The sequence below is a fragment of the Lytechinus pictus genome, chromosome 17 (assembly GCF_037042905.1).
Source record: "Lytechinus pictus isolate F3 Inbred chromosome 17, Lp3.0, whole genome shotgun sequence".
Classification (NCBI taxonomy): domain Eukaryota; kingdom Metazoa; phylum Echinodermata; class Echinoidea; order Temnopleuroida; family Toxopneustidae; genus Lytechinus; species Lytechinus pictus.
In genome coordinates this window covers 29,486,336-29,505,540 of record NC_087261.1, presented here as the reverse complement: position 1 = coordinate 29,505,540, position 19,205 = coordinate 29,486,336, and the positions used below count along the sequence as shown (strand labels likewise).

The 19,205-nt window shown below is 37.4% G+C and overlaps 1 protein-coding gene across 1 annotated transcript in view; it reads left to right on the top strand.

Annotated features, from left to right (window-relative positions):
- LOC129280881 (deleted in malignant brain tumors 1 protein-like) overlaps positions 1–19,205 on the top strand; it is a 51,181-nt gene that overhangs the window by 19,838 nt on the left and 12,138 nt on the right. The window contains exons 2-7 of the mRNA XM_054916876.2: positions 9,316–9,444; positions 11,056–11,190; positions 15,031–15,213; positions 15,492–15,779; positions 16,787–17,110; positions 17,879–18,052. Of these exons, the coding sequence (XP_054772851.2) occupies positions 9,316–9,444; positions 11,056–11,190; positions 15,031–15,213; positions 15,492–15,779; positions 16,787–17,110; positions 17,879–18,052 (1,233 nt within the window). The remainder of the gene's footprint in view (positions 1–9,315; positions 9,445–11,055; positions 11,191–15,030; positions 15,214–15,491; positions 15,780–16,786; positions 17,111–17,878; positions 18,053–19,205) is intronic.

Genomic DNA, 19,205 nt, shown 5'->3' with positions numbered 1-19,205 from the left:
TTTAATCAATTTCATGAATGTAGAATACGATCTACCGGCCGGACCAATGAATTGCCTTTTTTGCCAAAGAAAACCCTAACGAAGCACAATACATCTCAAGAAGCAAATTTTTTTTTGAGTAAATGACTTCATTGCTTCGCGGACATCTATTACTTTTGATGTTGAAATCCATTACAGCTTTGGGGCCCACTGATACGAGACAGGGGAGAAGAGAGGAAGCAGAAAGCGACGGAATGGTGGGAGGGAGGAGAGTGGTATTAAGGTTAAACTGAGAACAAGGAAAAGCGGTAAAAGAGGGTTTTACCAAACGAAAATTTAAAAGAAAATTGAATAGAAAATGAAAAAAGGGCTATGGAAATTATGGAATGAGGGCCAATAGTAAAAGGGCCCATTTCATGAAACGCTTTATAATAACAGATTTGTTATGAAAATTGAAATTTACTGAAATATTTCAATCTGATGGATTGATGGTAAATTTGTTATACAAATTGAGCATTTGTTATTCTAACAAGTCTGTATGAAGCAGCATCCACGATAGAAAAGGGAAAGTGTGGAGGAAGATGAGATTGGGGATTCAAAAGACTGTTTCAAGGGTGCAGAGGTAATAAGAGGAAATATGACGAGTGACATAGAATGGAAAGGGTGATGCATAAAGATACAATAGATAGAGTGGCATAGAGAATGAGAGAGAGAGAGAAGGTAGTGAAACGGAGATGGAGAAAATCAAGATTGAGATCATGTAATTCAATGAGGCAGGTTTTATGCGCTCTGTGGCTCCTCTGCTAGATCCCTCTACATATCGCTGGATTTCATTATAGGATTGTGAATTTATTGCCCTCCACTTCCATGGCTATATAATATGCTCAGTGGTTATATACCATGTATACTCCGTCCATTTATACATCGGCCTACGAAGAAACAGAGATTGTGCATCATGAGTAATATGCTTCTATATCTAAATTGGAGAAGCGTTGCTTAAACTTGAATAAAACATTGAACTGAACTGAAACTTTAAATAGAAATCAAAGATTTTAAACAGCAGTGTTCTTATTTTTTGAAGAAAAAAAAGTTAAGAATATATGTTTTTTAACTATTTACAATATCCGACATTTTAGCGTGAATAAGGTGTTTTAATCTTTTCATGGTTGCTGTCACTATAAATTGTTGAAATTTACTTCAATGAACTCCGAATTAATTTACCAATAACGTTAGAAATAGTAATATGTACACACGAAGATGTAACAACGATGGAAACTTGCTTGCTCTGTCTTTGAAATTTATTCGACCACCAATCCTTATCGAGATTCACTGAACATTTTGCCCATTTATAGGATAAAGTGAAAAACAGATATATGACTTTTTGACAGATGTACTTGTATACTGTATCCAGTTTAGGTTCTATTATTTTCTTGTCTAGCACACATTTAACTCTCCTCTGAACACAATGACACTTGATTTCAAGAGTGATATTAGAGGTCATTGTCACCTCCTTTTATCCTGAATTAGTCTTATAATAGGCCTTTATCGATCATGTTATTCTGTTCATGCATATTCGTGGTTGCGGTTGCGTCATTATCAAGTGATTATCACTTGCGCTTAATATTTACAGCCGGCGCTCTTACTATGATTATATTATGATGCTCTTTAACCTGCGCGTTTCCATGACTAACATAATCATGAATGCATATATTTTTTTCAATATTTTGTCACCTTGAGTATCGTATCCCTGATGAAGACGCGAGGTTTACGTCGAAAATGTGGATAATACTTGAAAAATCATCTGTATCCAACAAGCGCAATATAATATCGTCATGTATAATGTATATAAAAGTATAAAAGTTGAAAGTAAATACAGTAACATAAGAAAAGAGGAGAAAGCGGTGGGGGGGAGAGATAAAGTAATATGGTAAATGTGTAGGGGTATGTATGTGTGAGTGAGAGAGATGAGGATGTGTATGAGCGTTGAAAACAAAAAACCCATTTGTCTTCCTTATCGCCATGGGGGGGTATTCTGAAAAGTCTCGTAAGTTTCCACTTAAGTTTCCTCATAAGTTACCCATTTAATGGAGCGCTAATGTACCTCCAAATTCGTATTCTGAAAACTCTATTAGCGCTCAATTAACTCCCTTTAGGCCACGCCCCTACTGAGCCGAATTAGCTAATCAAATGCGCTCTTACAACGTAAAATTTTCTCCTAGCGCGCAGTGTCTCTTCACTTTGCTGGCTTGCAGTGCAGCGCCCGGCTGCTGCAGGTGCACTGCACCACGATATTGATACAAAGAATTTTTGCTGAAAAACAATGCTAAAAGCATTTGCATCGGAGATTATAGGTTCATTATGTTATTGAAGCTAACTGTTGTCTTTTCCCTTTCTCTCATTGATTGTACCTTTGTGATTTTCTCTTTTTTTTTCGAACGCGTTCTGATTTTCACATCCATTTATTTGAATCCATTTGTAGCTTTTTTTTTTTTTTTTTTTTTTTTACAATATTTTATTTGCCTCTGTCTCGGGGTCATGATGGGGGGGGGGGGTTCTTCTTTAACTTCATTCCTACTCATTTAAAAAATATCATACTTTTCATTTTCATGAGAAATCTTCTTCAACAAAATGCTGATTTGAATAAATGGATTTAAAAAATGAAACAAGCATAATTGTTTTAAAAAAGCCGAAATTTTATTGAAATTGGATGTACAAATGTTATGGTATTTAAGATTTTATAGGTGGGGAAAATGATGGCATCGTTTTTCTTTTGTACCAAAGGGGTCAATGCTTATTTTTTCATTGTCAGAAACAAGGTTTGATTCCCCCCTGAACATTGCAGCATCTATTGTGATTTGGCAATCTCATTATTGTCAAAATAATGTGCAAAAAATCACTTTATGATGCTAATAATAAAAGAAAATATAGAAAAATAATAGTCATATTTCCCCTATAAGTACACAATTTCTGTTTTCTTTTCCCCTCTTTTCTAATTTCTTTATTACCAAATATAGTCCCAATTCCTTATTTTACTTATATAAATTGTGAATATTTTTTGAACAAATTTAAGCCTGAAACATATTGTTTAAAAGTCCACCAAGTTTGGACACCCATTATATACCACCTTCTTTCCCTTTATTCCCTTTTTATACCTTTCTCCTTTATTATCTTCCTTCCTCCTAATTTTGGTCGTAGTATTAAACCGATTTGATGATATTTATACGAAATGAAAGCCACATTTAGAAAGAGATGCTGAGACTTAATGGACCTCTTATCACCATTATCTTTCTTCACTGGAAAGTCCGCTAATTGAGCGCTAAGAGACTTTTCAGAATACCAAAAGTCTCGTAACTACTCAATTAAGTCTTCGCGCAGTCATAACGCGTACTGCTGCAAGTGCGCGCAACGCAACCCTGCCAAAAAAGGAAAGGGGCACTTAAGTGACTTTTCAGAATACCAAAATGCTAATTGAGCGCTAATTGACCGCTAATTGAGCTTTCAGAATACCGCCCATGATCATGAAGCTCTTACATCTGATGCGGTACAAAATATTGGCACGATCACCATGAAAGCATTTCCAATTTACAAAAAGTACCGTTTTTTAGCATCAATCCATTTTGATAGAAAATGACCTTCGATCGGAGAAGATGATGAATATTGGAACATGGTCAACAAATTCTTCAACATTTTGAGAGACTGATGTTAGATAGTGAGGGTTAGAGAAGAGCGAATGTAGGACACAAGGGCGGATCCGGGATTTCCAAAAGGGGGCACATTTTCCTTAGAAAAAAAATTGACAAGCAAAAAAAAAAAAAAAAAGTTTCAACCAAAAAATAAGGAAATTTCGTCCACGAAAACAAATTGACAAGCAAAAAAAGTGTTCACTTTCAAAGGGTGGTACACTTGTGTTTTAATGGCATTTTTACATTACAAACTTTAATTGTGCCTCTCAAAGTGGAAGGGGGGCATGGGCCGGCCGTGACCACCCCCCCCCCCCTCTGGATCTGCCAGTGATAGGACATATTATTACATTTTATGTCTAACATAAGATGAGATGAAATTTGAAGACAGAGAGAGCGAGAGAGGAAGGGAGAATAATTTTGTGTAAAGAAAGAGATACGTGTAAACAAGACAAAGAATGTGTACCAAAATTACTGATAACGAAAGAGAAATAATTTGCGTAAACACATCCGTAGTGAACAAGTCGATGTGTGTGCGTGAGTTTATAATTTGTGATTATGGGTGTGTGAGGTTACAGAAATCATCGATTGCATTTATGAAGCCGCCCTAACGAATCAGCTTAAGCGCTACAGTAGATGGCCATGTTATTATGAGATAGTATCTCATTTTATGCAAAAGACATCATTTATATTCACCTCATTCCCCAGGGTATATGATTTAGAATGACCTTGGTTAGGTAACTAGATGATGAAGGGAAAAAAATATTATGGAATCATTCTCCGCCGACCTCATGGAACTACACAATACCAGAGGGAAATGTTATTGTTAGAGACGAAACAAAATAGAATAGTTTATGTCTCACCTTCATCTGCTATCTCTTTCCTTTTCTATCTCTTTCTCCATTCATCTCGCCCATATCTCCATCTTTCTTCCTTACTTTCTATCTCCCTCTCACTCACTTACATACACCCACCCACGTTTACTTGAATATTAAAAAAACAGTATAATTTACCCAAGGCCTATTTAATGAAAATATAAAATTCGGAGCAGAATTAGACACGAAGATGGAATGAAGGGGGAATGAAACCGTTGAAACTAGTGGGCTTGTGTGGAAAGATAATAATCAAAAGAATAAGATCAAAGAGAGCTTGAGAAAAATCGGACAAATAATGAGAGAGTTATTAGCATTTGCATACTGTGATTACTAATGCTATGGAGATCCTCTTATTGGAAATGCGACAAATATATCTGATGTCACATGTGAACAACTTTTACTTTGATGGACTATAAAATACCCCAAAAATGTATATTTTTGCTCTTTCTTATGGTCATACAAACGCTTTATCCATAATGTACTCTTTGAAAATCTGTATTACATGCCCTGTTATAGAAATAAAACATGATCTAATGATATATGTGATAAAAGAGACATTTTAAGAGAAATATATACAAAAGTAATGGGAAAGTTGTACACATGTGACATCACACTTCTTTGTCGCATTGCAAATGGGTGGATGTACATTGCAATAACGATCTAAACTTCAAATGCTCATAACTTTCCTATTATTTATTCAGTTTTTCTCAAAGTTTCGTTGATCTGTTTCTTTGATTTTTTATTTGTTTTCACACAAGCCAAAGGATTGTGAGCCAAAGGATTTATTTTCCTTTAATAAAAGAACGAAGTCATTATTTAAATGAGTATGTTGGATTTATAAACGAATCAATGTATAATGAGTTTTTGAAATGAACATAATCAGCATGATAAATGAATCATTTCTGCTACCACGTTTGGATTGTATCCTTTGGATCTATTTAAAAAAGAGAAACAAAATCTTAACAAATACGTAGTAGACCTGTCCCCAACACTGACCGCATCTCTCTTTGAATAAAGCTCATCTGGTTTAGTGTAAGTGCATGACCAGGAGTCAGTGGCCGGGAACAAATTGTTAGCAAGGTTAATAATGTATGAAGGCAATCGACCTAGCCTCGTTTCAAGCAAGGGTGAAGGAAGGAGGTTACAGCTTCTTGATACACAATTACTAGTCTATATATTTCAGACTCCTACTGAATATGATAGATCAACATTTCATCTCCAACTGTGACCATGATTATGATGTTGTGTGCAATGCTAATTTCTATTATTTTTAGTCTTGCCTAATAATGAAGTATGACAATCTAAGCTAGTATTTATATTGTATCGGAGACCAAGATTCAATATGGCGATCTTTATTCAGGATATGTGTATTTTTCTAATTGTGGCTTACATGTACCTATAGCCGCAACAAACTGAAGTGGCCCTAATGGAGTGTCGGCAATAAATCTTGCTAATTATTCTAATAACGACTCGACAGCTCCAATCTCCCCCCCCCCCCCACTGTCTTTGCTAATACCAATATTTCTGGAATGCTTGATTGTCATAATATATTTTATCGTCACTATTTATATATGATTTATGTAGCAAAGTGGTTCACATTGTAGCGAAGTGGTTGCCATGAGATGTCGCCATCCAGAAGACTATTGTTTTATCTGCCATTATGTTTGTGTAGGGTTCTACTGGTTTATTTTGGAGTTCGTATTTTCAATGTAAATGCTCAAACATGCATTTATTACATGAATGTTCGTGTGTGTACTTAAAATTCCACATCATTATGCATGTAAGGTACGAATGAAACGAAGTTGAAAAAAACACTACAAGATATATCATGTTATTGTAAAAACAATAACTTTCGTTACATGTCACCAAGAATCTGGCTGAAGGAAGAAAAATTGTTCTCCAGTTGGGTTTACCCAGTTTTTTCAGTATCATTTAAATCAAGATAGCACGATGCCCTAAAAGGATGGAAATGGTAAGGTAAATGCACATAATAAAAAGGAGGATGTATCATCTAGAATGGCTCACATAACTTAACAAAGCAGTTAATTATGAATGACGATTAGAGAGATGAACCACAATGATCCCGGATAACGTTCCTTGATCTGTAGTAGATGTGAATGTAGTATGTCTTTCAATCCATCTTCTTTGTCAGTACGCCATATACATTCTGACATAACTTGTTGTCACATTAAGCAAAGATGAAAAATATGTCTTCCATCATTAGGACCAAAAAAAACGATTGGTCATGATTTTGCGGCACCACCGTCAACTTACCAATTAGAAGATCATATTAAAACAACATTAAACTATTTGAATGATTGCATATTTTCCATGTATTAAGTGTTGATGCAAATCATAAACAAGCGAGGTTATACCCCTTATTCGCTTGATGTGATTAACATACCCGCGGCACTGGTGCGGTCTGTTGTAAAACACGGTAATGCCAAATTAATGATACTGTGGTTTACTTGCGGATTTAACACGTATAATGTGCTATCCGCATCGCAAGCGCACGCCTCGCGAATCAGCGCTTGTTTTTATATATATGCAGAACGGGAAACCAGTCCCAAATGCACCCCGGGCCGAAAAGGATAATTCATTCTCCATTTCGTAGTCTTGTTAAACGCACCTTTGATTTGTATTTGGTTGGTACTAATACTCGTTGCGATTGTAAGACGAAGCTTTTTTTTTCCTAATGTTATCCCATTCTTTGTTTTTATTTGGTTGGAATTAATAGCACTTAAATTCTTTATTAAAAATAAACATAGTTTACCTTTTAAATACATTATTTGAAAATCACAATTTGAGCCGTTTAGGGATTTATTTATTGAGATCGAGTCATGGAAAATCTTGTCAATATTTTTATTTAGGCTAGGTTTTATTATTATTGTGACGGGGTCTACTAGAGTTCCATTTCATTATCCCTTTCCCCTTAAAATATGTAAGGCAACGTATCATAAATCCACCCCCTCCTTTCTTCACCATATAAGGGGATCAGGTCAATTCAGTGGTATATAAACTAAGGAATTAGGATGATTATTATCAATAACAGGAATCAAATACGGGGACACACATCGGCAAAACACATATAACACACTACCAAGAAGAAAATGAGAGAATATATACGAAAAGTTCCTGGGGTAGACGACGGGATTGCAAGCCTAGGCGACAATGAATGATTAACATTTTATTTAACAGACATTCCCCGTTTTCTGAGGCTCCGTATCAGTAATATATTATGGACATGTGAAAAGACAGTATAGCTACGTCTTTTGATATCTACTCCGCGCTAAACCCTTGCAGACTCATAAAAGTGATTCTGAAGTAGATTTTTCTGACTCCCGATTTGTGGTTCATCAGTGTAAATATAGAAATAAGTTGGTGGGTCGGGAGTCACTTAAGCAGGTGTGACTAGGGCATTCACAACATGTACTACCTACCAACTTTGTAATCATCCTCGAAATTAGAAAAATATATATGTATAATACTCATCTTTCTTGATTATTATACTACTTTTCTACCCTATGTAAGGTTGTACATGATGACAATGTCACCTCCTTTTTAATGCACAAAATTGTGATAATAGGCCATACTAAGTTGCGTCAGGGCTCCTGGAAAGTCCCGAGTATTACGACCTCACTAGCGCCTTCAAGGGGTAAGCGCGGTCAAAACTAGCATCGCGTTTCCTGCAGCAAACGGGTATAACGTATGCCGGGTAGGGCATGGCATAACGTCGTTGGCAAATTTGTTTTATTTACGGTAGAGGCTACGAGTCAACGGGGATCACTCTGAAAGGTCAGCCTACTTGCTCCGGGACGAATCTTATACAGCAAATCTTCAAATTTGATCAATCGTCCCTCAATGCAATTTTAACAATTAACTCACTCTTGGAAGGCATTCATGGACTTGGTAGAGACAACTCTGGCGACGAAGAGTACCTGCCTTTAGATATAAATGCATAACTACGAGTGGTCTGTCTGATTCATTTTATAAGAAAGGAGATGTACTGTGGTATAAGTATATATATTTTATATAATATATATATATATATATATATATATATATGATATTTTTATATATATATATATATATATATATATATACTTATACCACAGTATATTTATTTTCTTCTAAAATGAATCATATAGGGCCGTATTCTGAATTCGGTTTAATTCAAACCCTGGTCTAATGTTATAGTTCTTACTATGGATAACAAGCTGTGACACAGATCTCTGACATAACATGTTAGATTTTTTAGTAAATCAAACATTCATAACTGCCCGAGAACAATAACTTAATTATTTCCTTCGCCATTGTAGTATAAAAAATGTAAAACATTAGTGAACTAAACAAACATACAGTTTGGGCCTTTTCTTTTATTTTTTATTTTTATTTTTTCCTTCCCACACCTTTTAGAGAAAAGTTAGGCCATGATCTAGGTCATTCCGCACATCATAATATGGACCACAGTGTTAGATATTAATTACATCGTTACATTACTTTTGTGGAGTGAACCGAAAACTTGTTACTAAATTTTGCATAGTCGTATACAAAAAAAGGGGAACTTTGTTGCTTGAATGCATTTGCAGTCTCTAATCTATTGTTTTTCCTCTACTTTGATATACCTATTTATCTCCCCCCCCCCCTTATCTCTCTCTTTCTCTCTATATATATTTCTCTTTCATCCACCATGGCCATGCATCACCTTTATCATTTCCTCTCCCACGTCTCTATTCAAACTCCGTCATCCTTTCTCCACCCTCTCCACTCCTCTTATTCAGCTGCCAGGTCCCCAGACGAACTCCCGTCTTCCCCTCCATCCATCCCTCTATCCTCTAGAGCCACCACTTTAGTTCATCCTCCATCATTAGAGTCACGTATCAGCTCCGTCGTCGTTGATGCAGTTCCCAGTACATCTCCCTCGTTTACACCTCAAGTCGTGCTTTTGATATGGATATGCCAAAATATAAAGCTCTCTTTATAGCTACAGAGAGGGAGAGAGAGAGAGCAAATACGTTCGATAACGACTGGTATAAGTTATGCATGAGAACGGGGAGAAAAGAATCATCAATAAGGCACAATGCAAGCATCGCCGCGGAGGCCTTTCATTGGATTAACAAAGTGTCGTGCATGTTGGATGCTGAATGTTATGGAAGGTTGCACAGCATGATGGGTGTGTCAACGAAAATGTCTTTAGAGAAATGCGTGCATGGAAAATAAAAGTAGGTTTAAGGGATTTTTTTTATCAGTATCATAAGGGTACATGTCCATGCAATATCATATTATGGAACATTGAGGGAGACACAACACGTATTGCCCAGACTCGGGGCAAACGATTCGGCTCTTGGAAATTAATGCAATATTATCTCCCGAAAGTATATAGTTCTTTTCGATATCACCAACGAAATCAGATATATATCGAACTTGATATTCAAAACAACATTGCTAGATATTCAAAACAACATAGCTTGATATTCAAAAACATAACTTGATATTTAAAAAAAAATTGATGTACAAAAACATAGGCAAATTGTTAGCGGCGATCTCGAGTAGTTGTCGTGTTGAACGAGCAATCTATATTTGGCTAAGCGTTGCTTGACATGCACAGTCCCATTGCCATTGAAGAGCGGTCATACAAATATTTTAGGATCGCTCTTTTCTTTTGATGTATATGCCGGTGAATAAAGTATAAAAATGACATTACCCTTTGGGGATAACATTTTCAGTACATTTTTTTCGAAACCGGCTGTCAACATAAAGCTCTGAAATATTATTTTATAAGGCGAAAGACATAGTGAGATCCAAGAATGAGATCCTCATAAAACCGAGTGGTGAGTAGCACTCTCGTCCATATGTATATTCACGCAAAGATATAGAAAGGTATATTACCATTATCGTTTCTCACAGAATTGCTATAACCCTACTTGCTTATGTAGTACTTAACACTTACTTTGCCTTGAGTCCCTTAGCCCTCCTCAGTCATGCAGCATAATTACCCTGGTTATTAGCAGAGGAGCTGGCTCTACAAGCCAGTCCAGGAGATGGTGATGAGGGCGTTCTAAACCGGTTTGAGGGAATCATTTCACGAAAGTAGATGAGAAAGGGATCCTAATACGTGCGCTGCATTCCAAGGGATACATTCCTGCCAGATCCCCATTTACTCGGGGACCTGGGTTGAGAGGAACACAATGTGGATCGGTTTGTTGCCGAAGAAAATAATGCTATGGCTTAGATTCGAAGCGACGAGCCACTGTTGCAAAGTGTTGAGAATGATCAACTTTCAGCAACAGAGTAAATATGCCCCATATAGTAACTTTATTATCATTATTACTAGGGGAAAATATCCTTGCAAGCATATTATTTTCGTTTCTTTATCTTGCCTCTGGAAGATTAAAAACGACAAAATTTTGAGTTACTGTTAATACGGGAATGTCTAATACTAAAAACAGTTGAATACTTCTATCTGTCATTTTCTTTTATAAAATGATCTTGGAAATCTCATCCCCTTTTTGTCTTTTCAGAGGGCGCCCTTCAACTAATCGATGGTGGAACTGGCTTCCAAGGAATCTTGCGGATATTCCACAATGCAGCATGGGGAACGATCTGTGCAACTGGCTGGGACTTCAACGCTACTCAAGTAGCATGTCGGCAACTAGGTAGGTTCATCGTGTTTCCTTATTCGTTAGGAAATGGAGCATAAGAGCTCAGAGACAATTCATCTGCACAATTAATGACGAATGCTCTATATAAATATGTATGAAACTATGATATAGTATATTACGTCCTAATTCTCAAACATATATTTATAACATTTTGTTAAGCTGTATAATCCCACCTACTCGGTACACTAGTGTAATATCATGCTTTGATGCTGACCTTTGAGGTAACATTTGAATTCGAATTCGAATTTGATTGTTTGATTTCATTTCGATATCCATTCTGTTTAACATACAAATTAAAAAAATGAAATTTTACAAATCAATCAAACTTACACTTTCACATTGGTAATAACAATACAAAAATAAACAATAAACAAATATCATTGATAAATAAAAACCTTTTTAAAGTAATTAAAGTACATAAATAGTTGTGTCTACATGTCTATGTATGCACAAAAAAGAAAGAAAAGATATAAAAAAGAGACCAGCTGAGGCGAGGCTTGGATGACGTGGACCTCTCGAACAGAACGCAAATGTACAAGGAACGTAAATAGGAGATTAGGGAGTGTAAGCAGAGAAAATGCATGCCATGGATGATCTCAAAAAAATGAATGAACAAGATGGCTGGGTGGGGATCCACGAAGAAAGAATACGGATTAACAGAATTTTGAGGGGGAAAGGGGGAAGAAAATAAAGTGATATAAAATAAATGTTGTAATATTTAATGTTTCTTCTTATTTAAACTGGGTCTATAGGAAAAACAAGCCGTCAATGGTTCTAGGACAACTACCCCCTGGACAATCACCCCCCGGACAACTACTCCCCGGACAATTACCCCCCGAGGACAATTACCCCCCGGACTATTACCCCCCCCCCCCGGACAACTACCCCCCGGACAATTACCCCCCGGACAATTACCCCCCGGACAACTACCCCCGGACAATTACCCCCCCGGACAACTACCCCCCCCCCCGGACAATTACCCCCCGGACAACTACCCCCCGGACAATTACCCCCCGGACAATTACCCCCCGGACAACTACCCCCCAGACAACTACCCCCCGGACAACTACCCCCCGGACAATTACCCCCCGGAAAATTACCCCCCGGACATTTACCCCCCGGAAAATTACCCCCTGGACAACTACCCCCCGGACAATTACCCCCCAGACAATTACCTTCAGAAAATCCCCCCTTCTCTCCAGCATCAATGTTAGAATAAGGCGGGACCCATTGTAAGTTTTGGTTGGTGGCACAGGTTTCCGAAATATTTTCTACTTTATCTTACTTTAATAACTTTTTCTTTCTCTTTTATATTGCTCTTTCTCCTGTTTTCTCACTTTCTTCTTTTTTCCTTTTTTGTTTTTGTTTAGCGGCGCCTTCTGCATCATGAAAAATGGGGGGGGGGGGGGCTTGCACCCGAAACCTCCCGTTTGGCTATGCATATATACATCAGAAAATGTGTAAACTGGCCCTCATTCTAAGTTTTCATAGAACAATTGAACACGATTAGTCATAATAATCACATATGCTGAATATCCCTGATTCCAACTGATCTGATTTTTTTTAATATTTATTTTGGGTTTAATTTCAGGTAAGAAATCAGGCAAATCGATAAAACGTAAAAAAAACACCTTAATAGGTAGAAAAATTGAAAGTCGATAACGCAACTATGAACACTAACACTGTCAAGTAGACCTATAAATCTGTTTTTTTAACAGTTCAACTAACAAGAAGCTAAGAATTATGAAACAATTGGTGCACATTCCAGATTAAGATGTGGCTTTATAACTTAATACAGTTAGCTAAAAAAAATTATGCAAAGATAATACACACAAGAAAACCTTGTAAATTACAAGGTGTGTTTGTGTGTATTATTCTTGGGTGAAAGCAATTAAACTTTAAAGAAGGAAATTAAGTACCAAATTTACTAAATTGTAAACAATATGACATAATCAAATACAGTGTTTTTTCTATACAAATTGGCAATCATGATAGTATACAATTCGTTTAAGGTGCATTTTAAGGACGGTTTGTAAGAATTTATAAAGAAGTAGGCCTATGCAAATCAAATAATGCGACCGAGCACCGTGAGCTGAAAATATTAATATTTAGACCATAAAACGGACATTTTACAGAGCACTTGAAAAATCAATTTGTAAATTAAAAAATAATGAAAGCTCGATATCCGAGATGAAATATGTTTTGTATATTGACTTCGAAACTTGATATTTTAAGCTCCATATCAGCCTATATTGAGCAAGATATTAATCTCATCGAAAAAGCAATGCGAGCGCGAAGCGCGAGCGGAAAATACTTGATATTCCGGTATGAAAATGGTGAATTTGAGCACTATCTAAAGCATTGTGTATGGAAATTGTGAAGTGGATGTGGAAAACACTTAATAAATGATGCGAGTGTGAAGCGCGAGCTGATATCTTCATTATTATTTTGACCTAGGACCTGGACATTCTAGGTCTAAGGACATTTTGTCATCATATGAAAATGATGACAACTTTCTTATTCCTCTTCCTGAGCGCGATATGAAACATATGAAACTGTGATATTGTCGATATTCTTTTCTGAAAAGGGACAATTTAGTCATTAAGAATTCATGAAAATTTTATTATCATATTTATTAATGTAATAAGCCTAAATGAGTGAGTAAAATGTGTTGACACTGAGGCCTGAAAACTGGATATTTTAAGCACTTTTGTAATCATGAATAGGATATGTGAGTTGATATATTTTTAACAAAAATGCGAGCGCAAATCGTAAGACGAAATGTTTGGTAAACTGTCATAAAAGGGGGGTTTTAAGTAGTTTGTTATATAATTTGGCAAATCAAATAATGCGAGCGCATAGCGCAAGCTGCAAGTTATATTCACACCATAAAACGGACATTTAACAGAGCACTTAAAAATCAGTTTGTAAATCAAACAAAATTATGAATAATGTCCGAGCTGAAATATGCTTTGTAAAATCGACTTCAAAACTTGACATTTTAAGCTACATATCAGCCTATTTAGCAAGATGTGTATCTCATCGAACAGGCTATGCGAGCCCGAAGCGCGAGCGAAAAAATTAATATAGTGACATGAAATTTTTTTATCATTTTCCAAGTCATCCCCTGACCTTTTTTTTTTCACTCGTCTCCCTCTTATTTAAACTCTTATTTTTCCTCCTTTCTTTCCCCTTCTTTTTCTTTTTTCTATCTTTCCCCCTTTTTTCTTCATTTTTTTTTGCTCTGCCGATAGGGGGGCGGGCCCCTCGCCCCCCCCCCCCTGGATCCGCCTATGGATGGAGCTCAATTTTACAGCTTTCCTATGGCGTACGTTTGATTCCAAGATACTCGAGAATGCCTTGAGTACTTCTTACGTCAAACGTACGGCCGACGTATGACTCTGTGCACTCCCTTTGTCTATATAGGGGGTAGTTGTCCGGGGGGGTACTTGTCCGGGGGGTAGTTGTCCGGGGGGTAATTGTCCGGGGGGTAGTTGTCCGGGGGGTAGTTGTCCGGGGGGTAATTGTCCGGGGGGTAATTGTCCTCGGGGGGTAATTGTCCGGGGGGTAGTTGTCCGGGGGGTGATTGTCCAGGGGGTAGTTGTCCTGATACCGCCGTCAATATATGTATGAACTGCAAACAGTGCTAAGAAAAGTCCTGGCTCAGAAATTATTTGCATATTTTATTGGTAACTTTTTCCTTGAATAGAGCAATATTTGTTTTAGCTACTAACATCTTATAAGAACTTTGCAGATTACCGTCATTTTGCCGATATGGCCGAGCTAATTTTTGAATTATTCCTTTCCTTTATTATGATGTATACTTCTCTTTAGGATACCCCGGGGCAGCTCTTTCGTCTATCCCGTTTGATATTGCGCCACCGAGCGGTGATGTGTGGCATAATAATGTGAAATGCCGAGGAGACGAGGAGACATTGGAGGACTGCCAAAGCGAAGGAATGGTCGCAAGGACGGACTGCCTTCAAGGAGCAGGACTCGTGAAAATACAATGTCAAGGTATGTTTCCAATCCTTTATTTTTACCCAGAATTGTACTTCCAGAAATCATTTTTTTCTGAAGAGCTTAATGTGTAGATTTGTCCTTTTCTGAGAAAATATGGGACATGTTCATCTTTCTTGTTTGTGAAGGAATCCATGCAATTTTGAAGATGTAATATATCCAACTGCACAGATGGAATTCATCAACAATATTTTAAGAATATTGTATAATTTTCTACTCGCTCCCAGTTTGCCTCTCAATATTTAAACGCTTTTATGTTTTGTTTTCCATATTAGTATCAAACTACCTAGGATGTATTGCCGTGGATCACTGGTCGCCCGCCCTCACCGGCAAGTCCCAACCCAAGGATCCCGACGACCTCAGTGTTGTTTCGTGTATAGAAAAATGCCGCATGGGTGGCTTCCCGTATGCCGCGGTCCAAGCACCATCTTCCTGCGACTGCGGGACGTATGGAGAGAAGCCTACCCAAATGGAAGGAGAGCACCTCGAAAAGTGCAACCTCTCTTGTCCTGGAGGGGACATGGAGATATGCGGTGGCCCATCCCATGCCAGCGTATACGACGGTATGTAATCTCCATTCGTTGTGTTAATAAACGTATCACAAGCATTGGCATGCGTTAAAACGAAGGTGGTAGTAGTAGAAGTAGTAGAAGAAGAAGTAGTAGTAGAAGTGAAGTAGCAACAGCAGCAGCAGCAGTAGTAGTAGTATTAAAATTGTTTTGCAGAAGCAGAAACGGCAACATAGCAGTAAAAGTGGCAACATCTAAATCTTACTTACAAAGAGTATTTTACTCTTTGCCGCTTTCGAGCGTAAAATGAGTTTTGAATTTAATTGGGAAACTAATCCCATGATTACTTCAACCATGGAAGGGGCACATATATTGGACATTAAAGGTATTGTTTAACTTTGTGAGCAGCCGATTTAAAAAATTCTCAAACCAAGATGAAACATGTGTACAAGTGCATGTATTAGAACTAATAAATCCTGAAAACAACCATTATTGAGAATGAAAAGCTAAACAAGGCAAACCCCAATTTTGTAAATAGGCGTCTTATAGACGCCTTAATAGTACACATAAGTGTATGTGATGAAATTAAGATGGTGTTTTCGGTCACTTTATATTTCAATTTTTGAAGCACTAAATAATTATTTTCGAACGCAATTTTTTCTGGGCTTCATTTTTTGTAACATATCACAGACGCAGGTGACAAGTGTGACCTTCTAGCTCAGATTTTTTAAAAGTCAAACCAATGTTAACTAATCACTTTAAAGTAGTAGACTGTACTCTGGATCCAAAAAGGGACACATAAAAAAAAACATATATGAATGACAAATGGGTAAGAGTTCGCCGTACATTGTAATAATTTGTAGGGATTTAGTGTCGTTCCTCAGTACTGGGGTGCATGTGCCAATGGGAAATTAATTGTTGTAATACAGGGCAAAATATTGGTCAAGTCAGTTTGCATTAAAACAAAAATGGACTTAGGTCTACGTTGTTTTACCATCTCGAAAAAAAAAACGATTGGAACAATCCGATGTTATTTACAAAATGTATTTTATCCCGAACAGTTAGCCAAGGAAGTTGTGGAGGCAAGACGATGGGTAAGAACATCAGCATCGTCTCTCCAGGGTTTCCAGGGAAGTACTCTGCGGGCTTCACCTGTCGTTGGGAGGCCACAATCACAGATAATTCCTTTACCACCGTCAGGATGCCTGTTCTGAGCCTCACCGGCGGTGATAAAGTGGTCATTACCCAAGGTGGGGAAACTCGTACAGTGGTGGCAGAAGATACTTTTGAAGAGACCGTAGTTGAAGGAGTTACCAAGGTGACCGTGCTCTTCACGTCGGAAGCCGACTCGGCAGGGGCAGGAGGGTTCATGTTAACGTTCACAGGTAAGAATGATAATGATGATGATGCGGTTATGGTGATTATTCCAGTCGTGATGATGGTAATGAAAACGATTATATGAGGATTAAGACAGGGGTGACGATGCTGACAGTGATACTCATCCTGGTGAACGAGACCGTGGTATCGATGGTGTTAATGATGGTCATGTTTTTATGGGGGCGATCGTGCTGATAACTGTGAAGATGATGATGTTCATGACGATAATGATGCTGATGATAATAATGACGATGATGACGACGACGATGATGACGACGATGATGACTGTAAAGACAATAATGATTGTTGGAGTTGTTTTGATAGAGATTTTTTGCAATCAGTGTACAAACGCATCATGGAACGTAGAGAATGTATTGTCAAAAGTCCTTCCTGACAAAGCAGTCTTTGTCGAAAATCGGTGAATAAAAAGAACTAAAAAAAAATCGTCCGTGACTCTGGAAAAACGCCATATACGCATTTTTTTGTCAGCTACGAATCTTAGGGCGATCTGCTACCCCCGGTTCACCAGTTGTCGACATAGACCTCTCAGCTGGTCATTGTGATCTTACGGGCATGTTTAATGTATTTACTATGTTCTAGCATCCGTCCATGTTGCAATAGTGAAAACTCGCTAATGATGATGATGACGACGACGAGAACGATGAATGCTAAGGTCTATTACCAGCATCTGTATGACACCAGATCATGGAAATCAGATTTATAAACACTGAAAGGGACACAAATATATTAAGATAATATATATTTTTTTTTTTCAGATGACAGTTACTGCCCTCCTGCGGAAATTACCAATGGTAGTCTGCTGGTCGATGACGTCATGTATCGGCCAAGGGATATAGTCGAAGTGCAGTGCGACCCCGGCTTCATGCCCTATCGTAAATTTACCACATGCTCAAAGTCAGGCGATTGGTATCCAGAGCCTCGGTGTATTGGTAGGTCGATAATTCAGTTATATTGTTTGACCATAGTTTGTCGCTTACTTTATTAGTCCTTTTCAAAACTAATATTTCCATGCATCCAAGTAAAAAGGTATACCACCTTGTCACAGAAAACTTTTAAAAGTCAAGTGAGTTATGATGTGTCCCCAGGTGACCAACATTTACAATTCAAATTACATGTAATCCCCAAAAAATGTCAAATTGCAGGGCTGGCGGAAGGGTACAAATTTCTCGCCAAGCAGAAGGGCGCACACACTAAATCCATCTACATGTAACTTATAAAATATCAACTTTTTTTCAGACCAAACTTAAATGAATGAAGAAAAGGATGAAAGGGAACATGCATAGTCAATTTGGTTAGAAATAAGGGAAAACATCTTACAAGAAAAAATATCTTGAATCTGACAATAAAAAAATTTTGCATAAATGGTTTTAAGCTACTGAAAAATAATCAATTTCATTGGCTGATAATTAACTTGTTGGAAAAGTTTTGTATTTGTTCTTTAGGAAAAGGGCCCTGGTCCGGTTAATTTAACTAGGGCGACTAAACAAGCCTGGAATTGAATTGAAGTAGGATACAAAGTAATACACATTTGGATGACTTGAATGGAGTGGGCAACAAAGTTATTATCACGTTTTCTTTACCATTAACCCTCAAATTGTTTTATACATGCAGACATATATTCCGCATATTTTTAATGAATAAGCAAAATGTTTTTTTTTTCCTTTGCAAAAAGACCGTACACGGAGATGAATTAATATAATGCCTTCATTAGAGCTCGTCTATAAAGATTTGAAAAAAAAATATGCGTTTAATAATGTGAACGTTGACTCTCCTTCAGTACAAAAATTTAATCACCATTGCCATGGTTGCACAATTGTTGTACATACAAATACAATAAAGATAATGTTGGAAGGCAACATCTTGTCTGACAATATGAACCAAGCACATATTTGGTTTTATAAAGGGATACACGTGAAGCGAGGTTTATGATCAGCATACTCTCCAATATCACCTTGACTTTGCGATCACTAATGGCGGGAATCAATCCATTGACTGGGCAGAAGCTAATTGCATTGTCTCACCATGGTAACGCTTTCGCTGATGCACAATACGATTTTCGATTCAAGCTCCTTAACACACTTG